We start from the raw sequence: 20895 nt of genomic DNA, 5'->3' as shown, positions 1-20895 counted from the left end.
GCTTCTAAAAAATCTATAAATCTCGGTCTATTCATTAGACAACCAGTCGACTTATGATCATTTACATGAAACTCTGTAAAATAAATAAAAAAATAAATTGTAAAATATATATATATATATATATATCTATATAAATATATATATATATATATATATATATATATATATATATATATATATATATATATATATATATATATTACTATTAAGTTTCATATCTATCTTAATAGTAGATTATTTTCTTTTATCTATGACTGGCAACGTAAGTTGGTAGTTTTATAACTTTGACCTCGGCCAGTTAAATGCCGTTTTCAGAAAATTTCTAAGCCTTCTAGATAGGGAATGCAATCCCGCAAATGCGGGATCCCTCTGAGATTTCGCGGGATCAAATTTGCGGGATTTACCGTGCGGGATCTGCGGGATCGACACGTTACTACTGGGTAACCGAATCGATCTCAATCAAGAAAAAACCGCTTCGTTCCGGGCCGATGCGTCGACGCTCGGAACGCGGGGATTCCCCTTACGGCTTGGCCATTAAAATTAAGTGAAACAAACAGGTTAGTTGTTAGATTTGTTTCTCTTTCTGGCGTATGTGCGTAAGTGAAGAAAAGCGGTTAACTAGTTACCTAACCAAACCAAAACAAAACTTCTAATTACGCAACTTTTGTCCCATTTAACCGAATTCCTATCTCTGCTGGTTTCTGAGATGCCAATGTTGAGCATCGAAATTGTCACCACACTATATATTTCCATTAAATTACATTAAAAGCTAAATATGTTAGTGACTTTTTAAAAATTAATCTCCAACAACCAAATTTTCGAATCTAACCACCAGAAAAAACACAATATATGTTTAACTATGATGAAGTAAACAGATATACAGGGTGCGTCTCAAAAGTGGCTCACCCCTATAACTTTTTTATTTCTTCAGATAAAAAAACGAGATTTGGTATGTTAGTATATGACATAAATTAGGATTGATTGACGTATTCAATCGTTTTTGGTTACTTCCTGTTTCACCGGAAACGACTACAACTTTTGATTTTTAAATGGCACCTTGGGTATTTTTTTACTTTTGTCGATAGAACATGACATTCTGAATAGAATGACATATCATATGTCAACTTTTGACATTTTCGCTTATGTTAAAAACACTAATTCTTAATCAAGGAGCCTTGGAAAAAAGAATTGATCGTCTAATGTTTTTAGTACCTTGTCCTGGCCAGTTAGAAAAGGCTCAAATCGTATTTTTAATCATATCTCAATTTTTTTCAAATGGAACGAGGGTGGCTCATTAGCATATTTGGGAAAAGCATTTTTTTGCGAATAATTTGATACCACACACGTGTGGGAGTCAAATTTTCGTTACGAACCGCTATAGTTATAATTTCAAATACACCATATGCCAAAATGTCAAAAGTTGACATATGATATGTAATTCTATTCAGAGTGTTATTTTCTTTCGAATAAAGTAAAAAAAGACCGAGGGTCCCATTTAAAAATCAAAAGTTGTAGTAATTTCCGGTAAAACAGGAAGTGACCGAAAAAAATTGAATACGTCAATCAACCCTAATTTATGTCATATACTAACATACCAAATATCGTTGTTTTAACTGAAAAAATAAAAAAGTTATAGGGGTGAGCCACTTTTGAGACGCATCCGGTATGTATAATAATAAATGGTTCTGTTTCAGATAGAATTATTGTGTCCTATTCTAAATTCTTAATATAGTATCATGCTGTTAGGTTACAACAAAAAACCGTCAAAGTTTGAACCACATAGTTTTAATAAAAATATAAATCAAAAACCAAATACACTGCTGTAGTATATATATTAAAGAAATTACATGCTAATATACCTAAAAGTAGACTTACCTATTTCTGTCACTTAGCAAAGAAATATGACAGTTCCAGCCACTTTCCAAACCCATTTTTTCACTAAAAACTCTCGATCTTAGTTCATTTTCTTTGCTAAAATGCACGAATCTTATACAGGCCCTCTCTAATTGCTCTATAAGTTGAACCTGCAAGAGAAATAATACTAAAAATGTCATTTTAAAAAATAGTTTCATATAAATCAAGGATACTATAGAGATAAGGATAGTTCGATTCCTATCTTCCTGCACTGTCAGTTTTTTTACATCATCTAGGGACCGAGTTGAAGTTGGCCCTAAAGATTTTAGACATTGACATTTATTTTTGCGTTTGACGGACGAGCGCACAGTGCGGTGGAAGATAAATTTAGCGGGACAAAACCGTTCGGTTAGAAATAAGCCAAAAATGTGTACTTATAAGAATAAATAGTAGACATTCCAATTGATATAAAAATGCATGAATATTCTTTGTATTTCGATACATTTTTATCAACCAAATTTGGTCGTTTTCTGCTCAGCAAGGCAGAGATACATTTTATTCCAAAGCCAAACTATGTTGAAGATTGCCAAAGGTATGTACTTTTCTACTGTACGTATGTTATTTGTTAAAATCCTTCGTGCCTTTGTTCTGCAGATATCAAACTTTCACTTTTTTTCAAATATCGATATATTGAATACCTAATGTAGATCTTTTGAGTTACCAATAGTTACCAACACAGGTAGTCACAGTCACAGGAAGTTCAAGCTTATCAGGTGAATGCCCAAAAGTTTCATTTCAATCAGATAGTATAAAAACAAAACAAAGACTCGTTAAAGGGTTAATTGAAGAGCATTCAAAAGAAGAATTGGGTTTTGCAAGTACTATGAGCTTTAGGGCTAGTGGGAGTAAGGATGCTGCTGTAATTGTTAAAACCTTAACTTCATCGAAAGGCACTGAGTTTAAAAAATTAATAGCTGCCCATACACGGAAAGGCCCGGCCTTCGGACTTGGTCTCGAGGCCGGGGCTTTCACCCAAATTACCATAGCGGAAATATATCTTACGCAAACCTATAGTATTTTGGGTTAAAGGCCCGGACCCAAGGCCAAGGCCGAAGGCAGGGCCTTTCCGTGTATAGGCAGCTAATGAATGACACCAATAGTCAGTTCGGCAATTTTCCTCAAGACAAAACATCCAACCAAAAAAATCCTTTATGGGTTTTTCGCCACTGCACTGCAAGAAAAATCTACAAAATAAAATAGTTATTTTTGGTAAACACTTCTGCGTTAAACCTAAACGGACGCTGCTTGTCAGAAGTTGTGTTTACAGTTATAAAAATTTGCTTAATTGTTAAATGCTTAACGTATCGGAAAGTTTTCTCTTTCCGTCGTCGGAAGCAAAAAAAAATATAAAGAATCAAGAAAAAAACTATTTAAAATATTTAAATTGAACCATTCGAGAATACTTTACTTTTTAAAACAGATACGTCTACAAAAAATCGTTGACGTTCTGTTAAAATGACATTATATTAAGTTAAACTTCAAAATTAACAATTACTACCTGATAACAATTACTTAATAAGGTAAAACCAAAAAGCCCCAAACTTTCTGTATGATTATTTTTAAATTTTACGTATGTTATGTTTATTTATGTTATGTTCTTTAAAATCAAAGAAGCGATTGCCATACATTACTAACATCTACAGATGCATGTGAGCAATACCTTTATTTTTATTAGATTGAATTAAAAAATCCCCTTTTATTTTTCTTTTAGAGGCTATCGCTTCTTTCATTATAATTTTGGCGTTATTAAAATTTATTCTGTGCCCTGTGTCCCATGAATGCTGACAAATTTTAGATTTGTGAAAATCTCCCTTTCTTAAATAATCTTTATGTTCTTTAATTCTAACATTTAAGGGTCTAGATGTTTCACCAATGTAAAATTTCTCGCATTCACAGGGTATTTGGTATATTACATTTTTTGTTTGTTGTTCTGTATTCATTGGTTCAGTATGTGATAAAATGGATCTAAGTGTATTTTGTGTTTTGAAAGATGTTCGTATGTTATATTGTTTTCCTATCCTTCTTATTTTTTCCGAAACGCCTCGTATGTATGGAATTGTAAGTTGTATATATTGTGTATTGTTATCATTGTGTCTATGATTTGGGGTTTGTATTTCGTTTAATGTTTTGTCAATAAAATATGGTGGATGTATTGCTCATGCATCTGTAGATGTTAGTAATGTATGGCAATCGCTTCTTTGATTTTAAAGAACATAACATAAATAAACATAACATACGTAAAATTTAAAAATAATCATACAGAAAGTTTGGGCTTTTTGGTTTTACCTTATTAAGTAATTGTTATCAGGTAGTAATTGTTAATTTTGAAGTTTAACTTAATATAATGTCATTTTAAGAGAACGTCAACGATTTCTTGTAGACGTATCTGTTTTAAAAAGTAAAGTGTTCTCGAATAGTTCAATTTAAATATTTTAAATAGTTCTTTTCTTGATTCTTTATATTTTTTTTGCTTCCGACGACGGAAAGAGAAACTTTCCGAAACGTTAAGCATTTTTTTCTTTGTTAGGCAAATTTTTATAACTGTAAACACAACTTCTGACAAGCAGCGTCCGTTTAGGTTTAACGCAGAAGTGTTTACCAAAAATAACTATTTTATTTTGTAGATTTTTCTTGCAGTGCAGTGGCGAAAAACCCATAAAGGATTTTTTTGGATAGATGAATCCGCCTCTAGTTAAATAAAGCATGACAATATGCTAAAGTCTTTTTGTACTTCCTGATAATTTATAACAAAACTAAATGATTATATTACTAGTTTTAATAAAAGTTTAAAAAATTGTCTTAGATACTTACTATATATGAATTTACAATTACCGAGTGTTAAAATTAAAATATCTATCTTATTTATTATTTTCAAAATAAAATAGAATTTTTTAAAATGAAATATACAGGGTGTCACAAGATTACAAAGTAAATAAAAAATAACTGCTAAAGAGTTTTTTGTAAGTATTTCACCTGATATCATAATTTTATGTATTTGGTACGGTTTTGCGTGTCATGTACGAATAATATCATAGTTTTATTATCTTGTATTTATTTATTTATTAATAAATAAATAAATTTAACCATATGGTTGCTATATATTAGACCATTTGCTACGTTCTTAGATTTTAAGTCCCAAACATAGCTCCTGAGATTTTGTCCCGCTAGAATAACCATCCGCCGCACTGTGGAGCGCTGGTCCCTGCGTGACGTAAGCATCCACGACCACTACGACAGCGGCGATTTGACGCCATGATACAAAGAATACAAGGTATGATATTGCGCAGGTTGGTCACTACGTCACAGGTGATAAACGGCACCATTGGTCGGCAAGTTCCGCGCGCCAATTTCAAATTGTCAAACAGATGACACAATAAATGTCAGAATAATTTTTCAAATGTCAAGCACGATGATTTGACATAACTTTTAGGGTTATGTCCTAATTCTTCCCTATTTTAGGTCTTTTTTTATTAGTGGCAATTGCACAAGATGGATATTTTTTTGTATGGCGTATGACGTCACAGGTGGTATGCGCAAACTTAACGAAATTGGGGCCGCTATCGATCATACCTTGTTTTCTTTGTACCATGATTTGACGCGATCGAACAGTCCTTTAGAATATATACAGTCCTTGGGTATAAATACCATATCTGTGAGAGCCTGATATTGCATGGTAACCATACCGATAAAAATCTGATTGCACTGCATCTGAAAACAACTCTCCGTATCGGAAATGTTGTTACCTACAGGGTAGTCGTTGTATAACAAGGAATCTAGAAATATAGAATTATAATACTATGAGAAACACGGATTTAGGTAAACTATACCTGTACTAAAAAATTGTGTGTTTCTGATTTTGGGGTCCAGGACACTTTTGCAGTCCCAGTGAACCGGTGTTGGACTTCTATGGGTCATATAAAGATGCCTGCTGTCGCTGGGTAGTTCCAGATAGACCTCGCTTAATGAGTCGCTTACAGATTTCGATAAAGGTCTGAAATATCATAAAATTTTGAATTTCAAAATAATGAAAAATAAATAACTTAACGTTAAAATGGAAAAAAAAAGTCCAAACCACTATCAAAAAACTCTTTATTCGTGACCGGTTTCGGCAATTCCAGCCATCATCAGACCTTAAAATTAGATATAAATAATAAAAAAATCATATAAATGTATGAAAGCAAACAAAAGATATACAATAAAACACAGATACAAAATTAATTAACAAATAAACACACTAACAAGTTAAAAATTACCTTTGCCAAACCAGCTGTTTGTTTGACTTATATATCAAGTAAATTTAATAAAACAACAGAAATTCTCACGGTATCAAAAACAGAGAGATAAGATTAACGATCAGAAAAAAGGAAAAAGAAAAAAGGACAGGCGATGCACAGTACGACCTATACAGAGAAGACCAGGCTACTAGTAACATAGCAAGTTGCCGGACGAATTTACGTTTACCCGTTTTGCGTTCGTACTCGAGATTCACTGCCGGCTAGTCGGCTGGTCAGGCAGTACGCAGTTGCAGTTGTGCTTGGACGGTTCGGTCGTGACAGACTAGGAATACGACGCGAGGTGTGCCGAGTATTTATTATTTTCATTTTAAGTGTTTACCTTCACTTAAGGTAACATTTAAAATAAAATTACTTAAATATTTATTATTTGAGTGTGTTTACAAGCCAAAACTAAAAATAAATAAATTCTCTAAACCCAAAGAAAACTAATATATTACTCTAAAAAAAAAAAGTTATAACAAGTGTTCAAAAAGACCATCTTCTTGTGCTAGACAGAAGCCTAGGCGGTCGTAAAATCCCCGTCTGACATTGACTAACATATTAGGGCTAATAGTTTGGAAAGCCTCTCGTATTTTTACTTGAAGCTCATCCAGATTATTAGCCCTATTATGACCATACACTTTGGATTTTACATAACCCCACAAAAATAAATCATTGGGAGAAAGATCTGGTGATCTAGCGGGCCACAAAATAGTTCCATTTCCACTAATTAAACGGTTGGGAAAAAATTGTTCAAATATTCTTGAACAATACGGGCATTGTGGGCAGGACAACCACCTCAGCAATTTGATTACTCGAAAACGTGGGATTTTGATCCGCGGTAGCACAAATGAACACTTGCTTTAACTCCTGTTCGTCATTAATCAACACGTCAGGCTTTTTGTGTTTTTGTGGGAACACGCACCCGCATGTGTTTCAGAATTATTAATAACTCTTGATACAGTAGGTAAAGATGGAATTGGCCTGTGTACAAAAGTTTGTGGAAAAATTGTTTGTATATCCCGATAAGACCTATTTTGGAAATACCATTTTACAATTTGAATTTTCTCACGAACTTCGTAAACATCCATTATTTTACTTAAAAAATAAATTTTACACAAGAACTGTCGCGAGAATCTATGTATTCGTTTTGGCTATTAAAACACGAATAAATACAAATTCTGAAACATTCTTATCACATATCTACCTATTTTTATTTTATCGCATTTTTTCGCCTGCTTTTTATCCGGCGGTGGTCCGGTCTGTATACACTCCTGGTCAAAATATGATACAGGGTGGCGCACATCATTCGCCTCGGTTGATTATACGAAAACGGAAAGATGTAGAAACAAAATATTTTATGCACAATTTAAAATTATTTTGAAATATACAGGGTGTTTCAGAACTAAGATCCATACCAAAGTTATATTTTTTTCTTATGGAACACCCGGTATTTTATTTCATTTTTCGATTCCTTGGATTAAATATATTTAAAATCTTTAGTTTTTGAGATATTTAAAGATATTTAAATTTGCATGCTACAATAGAATAGGTTATTAACACCCTGTACATTACTGTCCCTGTACACAACCCTGTACAAAACTTTCCGAAACGTTAAGCATTTTTTTTCTTTGTTAGGCAAATTTGTATTTCTATAAATATAACTTCTGACAAGCAGCGTCCGTTTAGGTTTAACGCAGAAGTGTTTACAAAAAATAGCTATTTTATTTTGTAGATTTTCTTGCAGTGCAGTGGCGAAATACCCATAAAGAATTTTTTTGGAAAGATGAATCCGCCACATAGGTATAGTTTTACCACATTTTATACTGGTTTTTGTCTCAATATCTGAATAAGGTCATTTAGAAAGTCTATAAAGTTATGCTTTTATTTTTGGCCATTGCAACAATGTCGGTAGTTCAAAACTTTATTGGAGGAGAGAAAAAACTAAACTACCAAACCCTGTACATTATTTTCACTGAATAAGCTATTCTCACCTATAGGCAAATGCTGTACAGTATGCGGTTAAACTACTCCTTTGGTAAAAATCTTGAATCTTCTTCCTATCGGAATGACTCAGTGGACATAAATCCGCTCCATCCCAATAATCCATGCAACAATCTAGAATAATATCAGCTGTACCTTCACTGCAAAAAGAATTTTCAGATTTAAATGGCTAATTAGTATCTTTTGTATTTCTTTTTTCTTTTTTTCTCTTTATTATTTTTTTTATTGTTCCCTTTTTCTTTTATTTTTTATCTTTTTATTCTTTTAAAAATTGAAATAGTGAGGGGAATATATAAAAACAGAAGGAAAAAATTAATCGGCAAGCCCTTAACAAACACTCACACACGTACCAGCATCATCAGTACTGATTACCTGTACTGATGAGGCTGGAAGGCAGTTACACTGGAGTACACTGGTGTAGGTGTGGTTGTTGTGTGTGAGTGTGAATGTCTGCAACAGTGTACATTGGTGTATACGGTTACGAGTTTGTTGAGGGCTTGCCGATTAATTTTTTCCTTCTGTTTTTATTCTTTCACTTACCTCAAAAGCTGCATATTTCCACTACATAACTCTTTTACAACAACAGCAAAAGCATGAGGAAATGGAAATTTAAGTCTTGTAGATAGTTGTAAAGTCCTAGCGTATTTGTTATCACGTCGTACCATTTCCGGTTGCTATAAACAAACCGACTATAGAAAGTACCATAGGATAGGAAAAAAACAACATCACAGTGGCCTTTGAAATGAAATTCATGATTTCTACCTTATAATATAATTCTTTTAAGTATTTTCATAAAAACTTATTAATGTTTTTACTGAAAAAAAATTATTTTTGTGATATAATTTTCATAAAAAACAAGATTTTCTCACTAAACATAGATTTTAGATGGACCATATGCTTAATAAAACAAAAGGATAACAATCAACCAAACCTCTGTTCGTTTATGATACAAAATACAGGGTGTTCCCTTTGAAATAGTTTAGAAAAATACAACAGGTAGTTTTGAGTGAGCCTGTATTTTTGATTTTAGAATTTTGAGAAAACTCAAACTAAAAATGGTCATATTTCAAAAACCACTCGTTAGAGAATATGAAATGATAGTATTATACAATAAATAAAAATATATACAGGGTGGTCCAAACTGTATTCCGGAAACTTCGGCAACATATTCTGCAGATAAAAATAAGTAAAAAAGTTCCTATAAATGTATGTCCTAAAATGCTTAGTTTCGGAGATACAGGGTGTAGAAGTTTCATTTTTATTTCGATTTTTTCCAAATAATTTCTGAAGTAACGTCAATATTTGGATGAAAATTGGTGTCTGGGAGTTTTTTGACATGAGAAATTTGATTTTGACGTCAATATGACTCCTACTAGTAGAGGGCGCCACCTACATATTTTTTAACTGGTTTGAAGAGCAATAACTTTTCGTCTGTACCTGTATAAAACTACTGAGTAAAAAAATATACATTTACGACGTTTTTTACGTGAAAAAGGTCTCTTGGTAAAAACCGCTACGAGTAATGGTTTTCGAGATAATTGGAATATAAATTAACAATACCTGTCATCATTGACAAAAATTAAACACGTTGACTAAATAGTTATTAGAATCAAATCAGAAATTTGAAATGTTTTTGTGCCAAATGTTCAACAGAAACTGTTTTATCATCATTTTTTGCAGAAAAATTTATGATTAATTTAAAAAAAATTAAAATTTCCCAAATCTATTATTTCAGTTAAATAACTATCTACTCTACGTGTTTATTTTTCAAATCAAATCAAATCAAATCAAATCAAATCAAATCAAATCAAATCAAATCAAATCAAATCAAATCAAATCAAATCAAATCAAATCAAATCAAATCAAATCAAATCAAATCAAATCAAATCAAATCAAATCAAATCAAATCAAATCAAATCAAATCAAATCAAATCAAATCAAATCAAATCAAATCAAATCAAATCAAATCAAATCAAATCAAATCAAATCAAATCAAATCAAATCAAATCAAATCAAATCAAATCAAATCAAATCAAATCAAATCAAATCAAATCAAATCAAATCAAATCAAATCAAATCAAATCAAATCAAATCAAATCAAATCAAATCAATTCAAATCAAATCAAATCAAATCAAATCAAATAAAACCATTTTGAAACCATCAAAATCATTTATTGCATGTTAATAGATACAAGTATCCTTACACAAAGTCATATTTTGTAAAATGCAAAATTATAAAATAAGCACAATAATTATCTAACAGTAATTTAAAGTACACAAAAAAACAATACATACACAATGTAAATGCTTTAACCTATAACCACGCTATAACCCTTCACTGCTTTCTAAAAAATCAGTAACACTAAAATAAGCCATATCAAGAAGGTACCTTTTAATTGTCGTTTTCAATTGATGTCTTGGTAAATTTCTGACATTTTGAGATAATTTATTAAAGCATGCAGGAGCATAATGAAGGCTGGAGTTCCAAGATCTTCCGAGGCGCAAATGAACAGGCTTTATATTAATTCTGTTTCTGGTTGCATAATTGTGTTGTTCATCATGCGTAGTATATAGTTCGAGGTTATCCTTCACAAATAAAAGACACTGGAGGATATAGCAACATGGAAGTGTCAGTATTCCCAGTCTTTTGTAGGCGTTTTTTGTATCTGCTTGATAACTTAAATTTGACAAAATTCTCAATGATTTTCTTTGCAGTCCAAACAGTCTGTCAGCATGAGCTGAGTGACCCCAAACAAGTATTCCATAAGTAAGCACCGAGTGAATGAGAGCATGATAGGCAGCTACTAACACATCACTCTCCACACACTTAGCCAATCGCCGAAATGCATACATGCTTATGGAAACCTTCCCTGCCACATAGTCTACGTGACTTTCAAAACTCAGTTTTGTGTCAAATTTTATTCCCAGAAATCGGGCACTGCAGAAATCTACTTTATATTTTGTTCTAAGAGAAAAAATAACTCTTTCTGTTTTAGTGTCATTCAGGCATAATCGGTTTGCCTGAAACCAGTCACCAACATTTAGCAAAATCGATTCAAAATTAGTTTGAATTTCTTCAGGGGATTTCCGTGCACATAAGATAGTAGTGTCATCGGCAAACAAAATCAAATTATTCTGAAGTGTAGCCACAGGTAAATCATTAATGTAAATTAAAAACAATAAAGGTCCTAATACTGAGCCTTGCGGAACCCCATATTTTACAACACTCACATCAGAGAGCGTACCGTTCGCTAATGTTTGTTGAGATCGGTTTACAAGATAATCAACCAATAATTTCGAACTCAAATTATTTACTCCATAATATGAAATTTTCTGCAAAAGTATGTTGTGATCCACACAATCAAAAGCCTTGGTTAGGTCACAGAAGACCGAACCAACATAGTTACCGCTCTCAAAACCCTCAATTATATCTTCCATCAAACGAATGCAAGCCATAGTTGTAGATTTTCCTTTACGAAACCCAAACTGATTCTCTATGAACAAGTTATTAGATTCAAAGTAATGTGTTAACTGGTGTTTCAATAAACATTCAAAAATTTTTGAAAGTGTGGGTATTAAAGCTATAGGTCTATAATTATTCACACTTTCAGGATCACCTTTTTTAAATACTGGTACGATTTTGGAAATTTTTAAACAACTGGGATACGTACCGTCTCTTATACATCTATTGAATAATTTAGTTAGAGGATATATTAATAAATTTTTTTCGTCAATAATGACATGTATTTACTATTTCCATTCTTAATATCTGAACAACGGTTGCTCGTAGCGATTTTTATAAAGAGATATTTTCTACGTAAAAAATCACAGAGATGTCTATTTTTTCGCTCGGTAGTTTTATACAGGTACGGACAAAAAATTATTACGCTTCAAAACAGTTAAAACACACGTAGGTGGCGCCCCCTACTAGTAGGAGTCATATTGACATCAAAATCAAATTTCTCATGTCAAAAAACTCCCAGACACCAATTTGCATCCAAGAGAGCATATAGAGCTAAATAAAGATAAAACAGAACAAAAAATGGTTTTAAACCATAAAAACAAAGTTTTGTTTAAAAAGAAAAAAATATATTTTTTCAACCCTGTAATAAACAGAACCAAAAAAATACTAACCAGATGCCTAAATACAGACAATTGTTGTTCCAAATTGAAAATTTTCTGTGCCTGATCCAAAAAACCGATCTCCTTAGCCAGTTCACACAAACACCTCCTATTAGTCACGGGTACCAAGTTCTCATTGTACATCGCCTCACACGTAATGTGTGAACAAAAGTGTGAATAGCGATCTTGTGTGTCCAAATTGCAAGTGTTTAACAGAATGCCCAAACCGAGGGGTTTCAATGAAGACAAATATTTTTGCCAGTTGTGATCGTCAAAATGTAGTCTGAAAGGTTCACTGTGATTGTGAGTCAGGTCTAATACTTCAGGCGTGGCACTTAAAGGGCTATCCGCATCAAAATTAATATTTCCTGTGGTTTCTGTGGATTGATCTGTGGCTAAATCATTCACATTGACTAAACTAAAAGTATACTGGGTGTTAATTTTAGGGGATGATTCCTCATATGTTTTTAAGAAAAAAAGTTTATATTATAAACATGGGGTCTAAATAATTTCCTTTCTGATCTAAAGGGCGTTAAAAATTAAAAAAAAATTCTCGCAATACGACGACTCTACACATTTTTTCGAATATTTGGGAGGTGTATATTTATGTGTCAAGTATTTTGACATGTTAAGGTTATTGTGACATTGTATAAAGCAACTTTGCTTTTGACAAAGTGAAAATAGAGAAATGGGGGACTGGTATCATAGAATATACTGCCCGAAATAATAAAAATATGTTTTAAATCGTATTCAATTTTATTGGAACCAGCTGTACTTTAAGTATTTTTTTTTTTCAATTATGGTATGCAGTGTCCAGGTATAAAAGCAGTTTTTTATTTGCATTAACTATTGTTTTCCTACTTGAACCAGTAGCGCCTATACACACAAGGCCATGAATTATTTGCTTAAAATAAATGGTACGCCACTGCTTTTTTCGAGAAAACTTTTTTCTTGATTGCCAATACTTTCTTAACAAAATTGATGTCTTGAAATTTTCTTGTATCTCTAACGGTTTTCGAGAGAAAAAAAATAAATCAACTACATTGCATAGTTTTTTATATGCAATGTATTTGATTTAAATTTTTTTTCTCGAAAACCGTTTAGATATACAGGAAAATCTCAAGAGATCAATCTTCTTAAAAAAATGGACAATCAAGAAAAAGATGTTTTCTGGAAAAAAGCAGTGGCATACCATTTTTTTTAAATCAAATAATCCAAAAGTGTATGCGTACGGACGCCACTGGTTCAAGTAGAAAAATAACAGTTAACGAAAATTGAAGACAATATCTACTGTAGTTTTCGACATATTTCAAAAAAATGATTTGTTTTTATTTTTAAGTAAAGGGAAAAAAAAGGGAAGTACTTTACACAACACAGAGACACCTTAGAGACACCTTAGAACAGAGACGCCTTAGACAACTCTTAAGAATCCGGTGGTTCCATCATGTCTCAAACGTATCGGTTCTTGAAAAAGCTAACTGCGAGAGTATTGAAGTCATGGTTACAAAATCCCGCTTAAGATGGGCTGGTCACGTATGCAGAATGCAAGAAAACCGCATACCAAAATCTCAGCTTTACGGTGAGCTTGTAGACGGTAAGAGGAGGCCGGGTGGACCACTGAAAAGGTACAAGGACATTTTCAACGAAAACTTAAGGGGATTAACATGCAGAATGAGTGGGAAACAGCAGATCACAATAGAACTCAATGGAGAAGAGTTGTAAACTCAGTTAACAGCGACAACCAAAAAGTAAGGAGGCAACAAAGCAATGAGATTTTTGAATGTCCGGAGTGCGGTAGGCAGAGAACATCACGTATCGGGCTTTTCACTCACACAAAAGCTCATGAAAGAAAACGCCTTGCGTGACCATCTTCTTTATGTGTGTCGAATACTCGTCAGCGAGTAACGGCTGTATGTATGTATGTATGTATGTACTTTACACCCCACGTTTATATGAACTTTTTTTCTTAAAAACAGATGAGGAATCACGCTCTGACTTTTTTAGAATACTTAGGGAATACCCAGTATAGGGTAACCAAACTGAAAGTATACGAGGTGACCCAGGCTTCCAAAAAAGCTTTATATTAGCTCTATATTACAAGAGTTAATTAAAATGTTTTTCTAATTAGGCTAGATACTAGAAGGTATGACAATTTTAATGAAAAACGCCTTCAATTGAAAAAGCGAAATTCAAACATTGTCTTATTTTCAAAAAAAACACAATTTTCTCAATAAATATCGATTTTAGGTATAGGAAGTTCTTAATAAAACAAAAATATTAAACAAAACTTTGTTCAATTATAATACAAAATACAGGGTGATCCATTTAAAATAGTGGAAAAAAATTCAACATTTAGTATTGTATTTTTTGTTGAAAGATAGAAACGATAAGGAAAAGAAAGATCTCTACTCTATCTACCTCGACAAGGAAAGATCTCTACTCTATCTTTCCTTGTCGAGGATCTAGCGTTTTTTCTAGATATTTTTTTATAAGCGAAAATGTCAAAAGTTGACATGATATGTCATTCTATTCGGAGTATCGTTTTCTATTCAATAAAGTAAAAAAATATGGAGGGTGTAATGTAAAAATCAAAAGTTGTAGTCATTTCCGGTGAAACAGAAAGTGACCAAAAACAATTGAATACGTCAATCAATCCTAATTTATGTCATATACTAACATACCAAATCTCTCCTTTTTATCTGAAAAAATAAAAAAGTTATAGGGGTGTGCCACTTTTGAGACGCACCCGGTATACAGGGTGGCGGACCTCACCCGCCTCGGTTGATTATACGAAAATAGAAAGATATGGAAACAAAATATTTTATGGGTATACGTGGGAAGTGCATAATTTAAAATTATTTTGAAATGTACAAGGTATGACAGAACTAAGATCCATACCATTTTTTCTTATGGAACATCCGATATATTATTTCATTTTTGAATTCTTGGACATAAAATAAGGCATTTATTATAACGATCCTTTGAGATATTTAAAGATATTTAAATATGCATGCTATAATAAAAAAAAGTCTGTCAAAACCTTGTACAGGGTGTCCCATTTTGGTTGAAATCATACGGTATCTCCGTTATTAGTGAAGAAGGTTCCGTTATTAGTGAAGATAGAAGGGTGCGGTTTGCACAAACCTGTCTCACTTTTTTGTCAAACGGAAGATGCCGTAAACAAAATTTTCATAGCCCTCTTCGTTTCCGAGCTACAGGGTCTTTTTGAAAATTTTGCAATTTGGGACACCTCCTGTATCTCTGTTATTGTTAAAGCTATCGAGAAGGTGAAAACTGTTTATTGTAGAATTTTTTACGTAGAATACAGTGGCGTAGTCTGTTTTTCTACCAAAAAAATATTTTTGAAAATATGAACTAAAGTTATGTTTTTTTTTAAATGGAACACCCTGTATATTTATAAATCATATGATCAGTCTTGCCATAAGCTTCTCAAAAATATATATCACTCTATATTTATTTTCACTATTTACTGCAATATTTAAAAGTTTTTATTAAAAGATCATATATATTAGTAGGCCATGATTGATAATAAAAGAAACTAAAGAATTATTAAAAGTATACTGCTATCTGTCTCTTGTTTTATTACCGGGAGCCGCTAATAAATTCTTTATATATTAGGGAAACTTAACTCTCTACCGCTATTTGTAAATCTTGGAATACGTGTATACGTAAGAATAATCTATCGTATCGGAAATTTTAGATATTCCTTTAGATAATTTACGTGAAATATACTTTCAGCAAGATGGGGAACATTCCCCCTCATAACTATGGAAATATTAGAATACTGTTAAATTAGTATTTTTCAAATCAATGAATTGGAACCAATAAACGCATATTGATAGCCTCCTCGATTCCCGGATTTCGCCGTTCTTGATTTCTGATTTTGGGGATTTTTGAAATACGAAATATATCGTGGGCACTACAACAATGTCGAACACCTGAAAAATGCTTTAATAATTCAAGATTTAGATATTTGCAAACCCATCCCGTTATAAAAAAAAGAAAAATATATTCACAGTTTCAGTGGTAACAGTTATTTCAAAAGTGAAATATATCAATCCCAAATAAATTTAATTATGTGTACGACTATTTTAGTAAACACCATTTTGATTTTTTGTTATTTATCACGGCCTACTAGTAAGAAAATGATATATTTTAAATATTGCAGTAAATAGTGAAAATAAATATAGAGTGATATATATTTTTGAGAAGCTCGTAGCAAAACAGATCATATGATTTATAAATATACAGGGTGTTCCATTTGAAAAAAAACATAACTTTAGTTCATATTTTCAAAAATATTTTTTGGGTAGAAAAACAGACTACGCCACTGTATTCTACGTAAAAAGTTCTACAATAAGCAGTTTTCGCCTTCTCGATACCTTTAACAATAACAGAGATACAGGGGGTGTCCCAAATTGCAAAATTTTTGAAAAGACCCTGTAGCTCAGAAATGAAGAGGGCTATGAAAATTTTGTTTGCAGCATCTTCCGTTTGACGAAAAAGTGGGACAGGTTTGTGCAAATCGCACCCTTCTATCTTCACTAATAACGGAGATACCCTATGATTTCAACCAAAATGGGACACACCGTACATTACTTTTCAGAATTAATTCTTGTGGTGACTTTCAAGCCAGAGAAATAAACTGTATGGGGTATTAAAAATTGCTGGTCTATTTTAAATATTTATTTTACATAAAAACATCGTTTTTTTAAATGCAACACTATGTATTTCTTTAAATAAGTCGAAGCAGATTTAAATGCTCTTTCAAACAATAAAACAGGAACGGGAGATGCACTAATATCTCACCGACACTTTACGACATCGTCTGTTGATATTGAAAACGTTTTGCTTGCCGTATCGGTGAGAACTAGCCCCTGGACAGCCCACCTGATGAAGGGTACGCCCAGAAACCGGTTGTGGGAGTGGAGCTTGATTCAATTTACGACAAGCAAAACAATTTTCTTTTTACTTTTTATTTTTTTCTCTACTTTCGATTTTTCAAAATTAGAAAAAATACACAGCTAAAGGCAAGAAAATATTATTTATTAATATACACGAAAGCTGTAAGAATTTTGTTCGTTTCATACATAAAAAATAATTTATACCGAAGAATCCAAAAATGAAATAAAATACCGGGTGTTCCATAAGAAAAAATATAACTTTGGTATGGATCTTAGTTCTGACACACCCTGTACATGTGAAAATAATTTTAAATTATGCACATTGCCTCTCTACATATACCCATAACAAATTTGTTTCTACATCTTTTCATTTTCGTATAATCAACAGAGGCGAATGAGGTGCGCCACCCTGTATATATACAGGGTGGCCCATCGAAAACGTTCCGCAAGGCATAACGGCCAGGGTATTCATTTTTTCAAAAAAACCAAAAACACGTCAATTTTGTTTGTGAGGGGAACCAGTTTCGCGAAATTTTGCTACTAACTGGCGAACAATTTTGCCATAAAGGTGTTTGTCAGGATGGCGTTCATTGAATATCTGCGCAACCCGATTGCAGACATCTAGAAATAATAAGAAAAAACAGCAAATTGGTCGAAGGAATTTATCCTTACCATTTACTCTGATAAACGTTTAAAAAACTTTTCAAATTTCAATCCTTCATGTTTTCCCAACGACTCGGCCGATCTTCAAAAACGAAGCAGGAAAGTATAGAGAACAGAAAGCCCTTTTCACTGCGGTACCACTTGACCCCCCTTCCCATTTGAAAAAAATCGGGGGATGACACCCCCGCTTAGAGGGTTGAAGATTTTGCAATAATTTTTGGGGCAAAAGTTGTCCCCCTTTTGAATTTTCTGAAAAAAAAATTATTCTGGCCGTTATGCCTTGCGGAACGTTTCCGATGGGCCACTCTGTATAATAGTTAATTAGGAATTAAACATCATAAACCAAAAACCTAATATAGAACTGTTTCAGAAGCCTGCGTGACCCCGTACAAAAAAAATGTGTGTAAAGCACCTTGTTTCTGAACTATCCGTATCCTGGTCCCTATTGTGTAAGAAAAACACTTTCTCGGCAGTAGGATTAGGCCAGGAAAGGATTCCTTTCTTATCTACACAGCCTAAAGCAGACACAGATCCCAACACGTGTAAAATATTTTCAGATCTGCAAAGAATTTCTGGGTTTCCTTTACAAATATCGATGAAATTTTTATAGATTTCCTTCCAAGAACATTTCAGGTCTTCGTTATATTCATTTGTTGTATCGGTGTCTTCTTCTAAAGGATTGTACTTTGGTCGAAACAGTCTTGAAGCGTCAAAAATCGCTTTAAATCTAATCAAATTTAGCGAATTTGAGAAACATCATCATTATTTTTAATGTTAACATTTTATTCTGTCCCACTTTTAAAGCCTCGTCTACGCATAACGGTCACAAAACATCCCCCTTTAGAACTTTTTCTTTAATGGCCAAAAGCGGGAGTAAAAGACCAACCGTCCGAACAAACACTAGAGGCGCTACCAGTCATCAAATGGTGTAAAAATTGCGAAAATGTAATCATCTAATTTTGACACAAGGGGTCGCGCTTAACTTTTTCAATTTTAATTCAATATTCATTGTTTTCAAATTATATTATTAGACTTTGTTGTATTTTGTGAATGTATAAATGTTTTCTTAGTATAAAGTTGCATTATAGTAATTTAAATTATATTACATACATATTTAAGATTCAAATATTATGACATATATGTCAGTTGCCGTCTAAAATGTCATCTTGATAACAAAAAGTAAATTTTTGTCAAGAGTAGTTAAAATCATGTTAAAATATTAAAATTTACAAGTTATAATTAGATATTTTATATTATTTCAACAACAAAGACATAATAGTACAGCGTAATGTTAATATGCAGGTCCAAAACAAAAAGTGCCGTTATATTTTTCAGTTTTCGTTGTCAGCCGCGGAAGTTTCAGTGATTTTAGTGTTGTCGGATATTTTTATTTGTGAAATAGAAATATTGCGTTTGGATTGCAAAACTAAAAGTGGAAGTTTTATTGCAATGTAAGTAAGCATTTTATATTTTACTTTTTTCATACTACGATAAATATACATATATTGAAATTTTATAATTCGTTTTATTTAAAAAATGTTAGAAAACAAGCTTGTAATCCTATAATTGACATAATTGTTATGTAATATATTCCATTTAAATGTAATATATTACTTTACAATTAAAAAAATGTAAATTTAAAAAATATATTAAAAATAAATAAAATAATACAGGAATTAATTGAAATTTTTAGAGTGCGAACAAACACGAGAGGCGCTTTATTATTTACTTTCATTTCTTAACATGACAGATGAAGTTCTAAAGGGGGATGTTTTGTGATAACGGTTTACCCAGTACGGTTTTCAGTATATATGTTACGGTTAATGTCCGATGTCCGGTTAATGTCGACATTAACAGAATTTGGGTCGACATACACCATGATACAAAGAATACAAGGTATGATATTGCACAGGTTGGTCACTACGTCACAGGTGATAAACGGCACCATTGGTCGGCAAGCTCTGCGCGCCAATTTCAAATTGTCAAACAGATGACATAATAAATGTGAAAATAATTTTTCAAGTGTCAAGCTCGATGATTTGACATAACTTTTAGGGTTATGTCCTAATTCTTCCCTATTTTAGGTCTTTTTTTATTAGTGGCAATTGGACAATATGAATATTTTTTTGTATGGCGTATGACGTCACAGGTGGTATGCGCAAACTTAACGAAATTGGAGCCGCGATCGATCATATCTTGTTTTCTTTGTACCATGGACATACACTTAGTTTTGTTTTTGGTTGTTTTGTTGTGTGTTATTCTCGAGATTAACCGGGTAATGAATAATAATGAATATAAAAATCAAATATTTTTTTTAAATGTCCTAGCTTCAAAATTAAAAACGTTAGCAAGTTAAAAATGAGAGAAAATAAAATGTAAACACTGTATTTAAATTATATACCTTGCCATTCCAATACAATTCGATACATTCCATACCAACGGGAAAACAATTGGCAGAAGTGGTAAAATTGCATTACTAGGACTTATAAAAAACATATTAGCTATAGAATAATGTCCTAGATATTGTTGAAAATATAAATATCTAAAAAGAAAATCCAAGAGAATAACAATAACAATTTTTTTCAAAATGTTCATTACCTGAAAACATTAGCAGAAAATACAAGTAAAAACATTACAGGTAAAACTATATATTCTATAACTTTGACCATAACAAAGTGCCTTTGTTGATTGTGTTGAGTCACAGGCCGATCTAACGCTTCTTCCAAAGATATTTTCAAATTATATAAATACGGAGTCTCTAGTAATCTAGAGACATATACAATAGTAAAATTTAAAAAATATACATTTAAGATAAAATACCTGTATTTTTTTGCTTCCAAAGGCTTCTTTGATTTCGGTGCACTAAATATTTCATTGGCATTTTGAAGCGAAGGAGAGTAAATCTCTTTTGCATGTAGAATCTGATGTTCAGTTTGTTTATCTAAAGCTTCACAATATCCTGGACAAATCTGACCAGGTTTTACTAAAAAAAT

The 20895-nt window shown here is 32.3% G+C and overlaps 1 protein-coding gene across 3 annotated transcripts in view; it reads right to left on the bottom strand.

The window, feature by feature from the left end:
* LOC115876400 (transmembrane protein 94) overlaps positions 1 to 20895 on the bottom strand; it is a 66844-nt gene that overhangs the window by 45183 nt on the left and 766 nt on the right. For all 3 annotated transcript variants that reach the window (XM_030892173.1, XM_030892174.1, XM_030892175.1), the window contains exons 3-12: positions 20723 to 20885; positions 20501 to 20668; positions 20304 to 20444; positions 18315 to 18629; positions 12327 to 12732; positions 8733 to 8866; positions 8183 to 8332; positions 5742 to 5905; positions 5560 to 5687; positions 1876 to 2024 (exon numbers count right to left, since the gene is read on the bottom strand). In XM_030892173.1, coding sequence (XP_030748033.1) covers positions 1876 to 2024; positions 5560 to 5687; positions 5742 to 5905; positions 8183 to 8332; positions 8733 to 8866; positions 12327 to 12732; positions 18315 to 18629; positions 20304 to 20444; positions 20501 to 20668; positions 20723 to 20885 — 1918 coding nt within the window. The remainder of the gene's footprint in view (positions 1 to 1875; positions 2025 to 5559; positions 5688 to 5741; positions 5906 to 8182; positions 8333 to 8732; positions 8867 to 12326; positions 12733 to 18314; positions 18630 to 20303; positions 20445 to 20500; positions 20669 to 20722; positions 20886 to 20895) is intronic.

The sequence above is a fragment of the Sitophilus oryzae genome, unplaced genomic scaffold, assembly GCF_002938485.1.
Source record: "Sitophilus oryzae breed Bouriz unplaced genomic scaffold, Soryzae_2.0 scaffold_1436_pilon_pilon, whole genome shotgun sequence".
In the NCBI taxonomy this organism is placed as follows: Eukaryota; Metazoa; Arthropoda; class Insecta; order Coleoptera; family Curculionidae; genus Sitophilus; species Sitophilus oryzae.
This window is presented reverse-complemented; position numbering and strand designations above follow the sequence as displayed.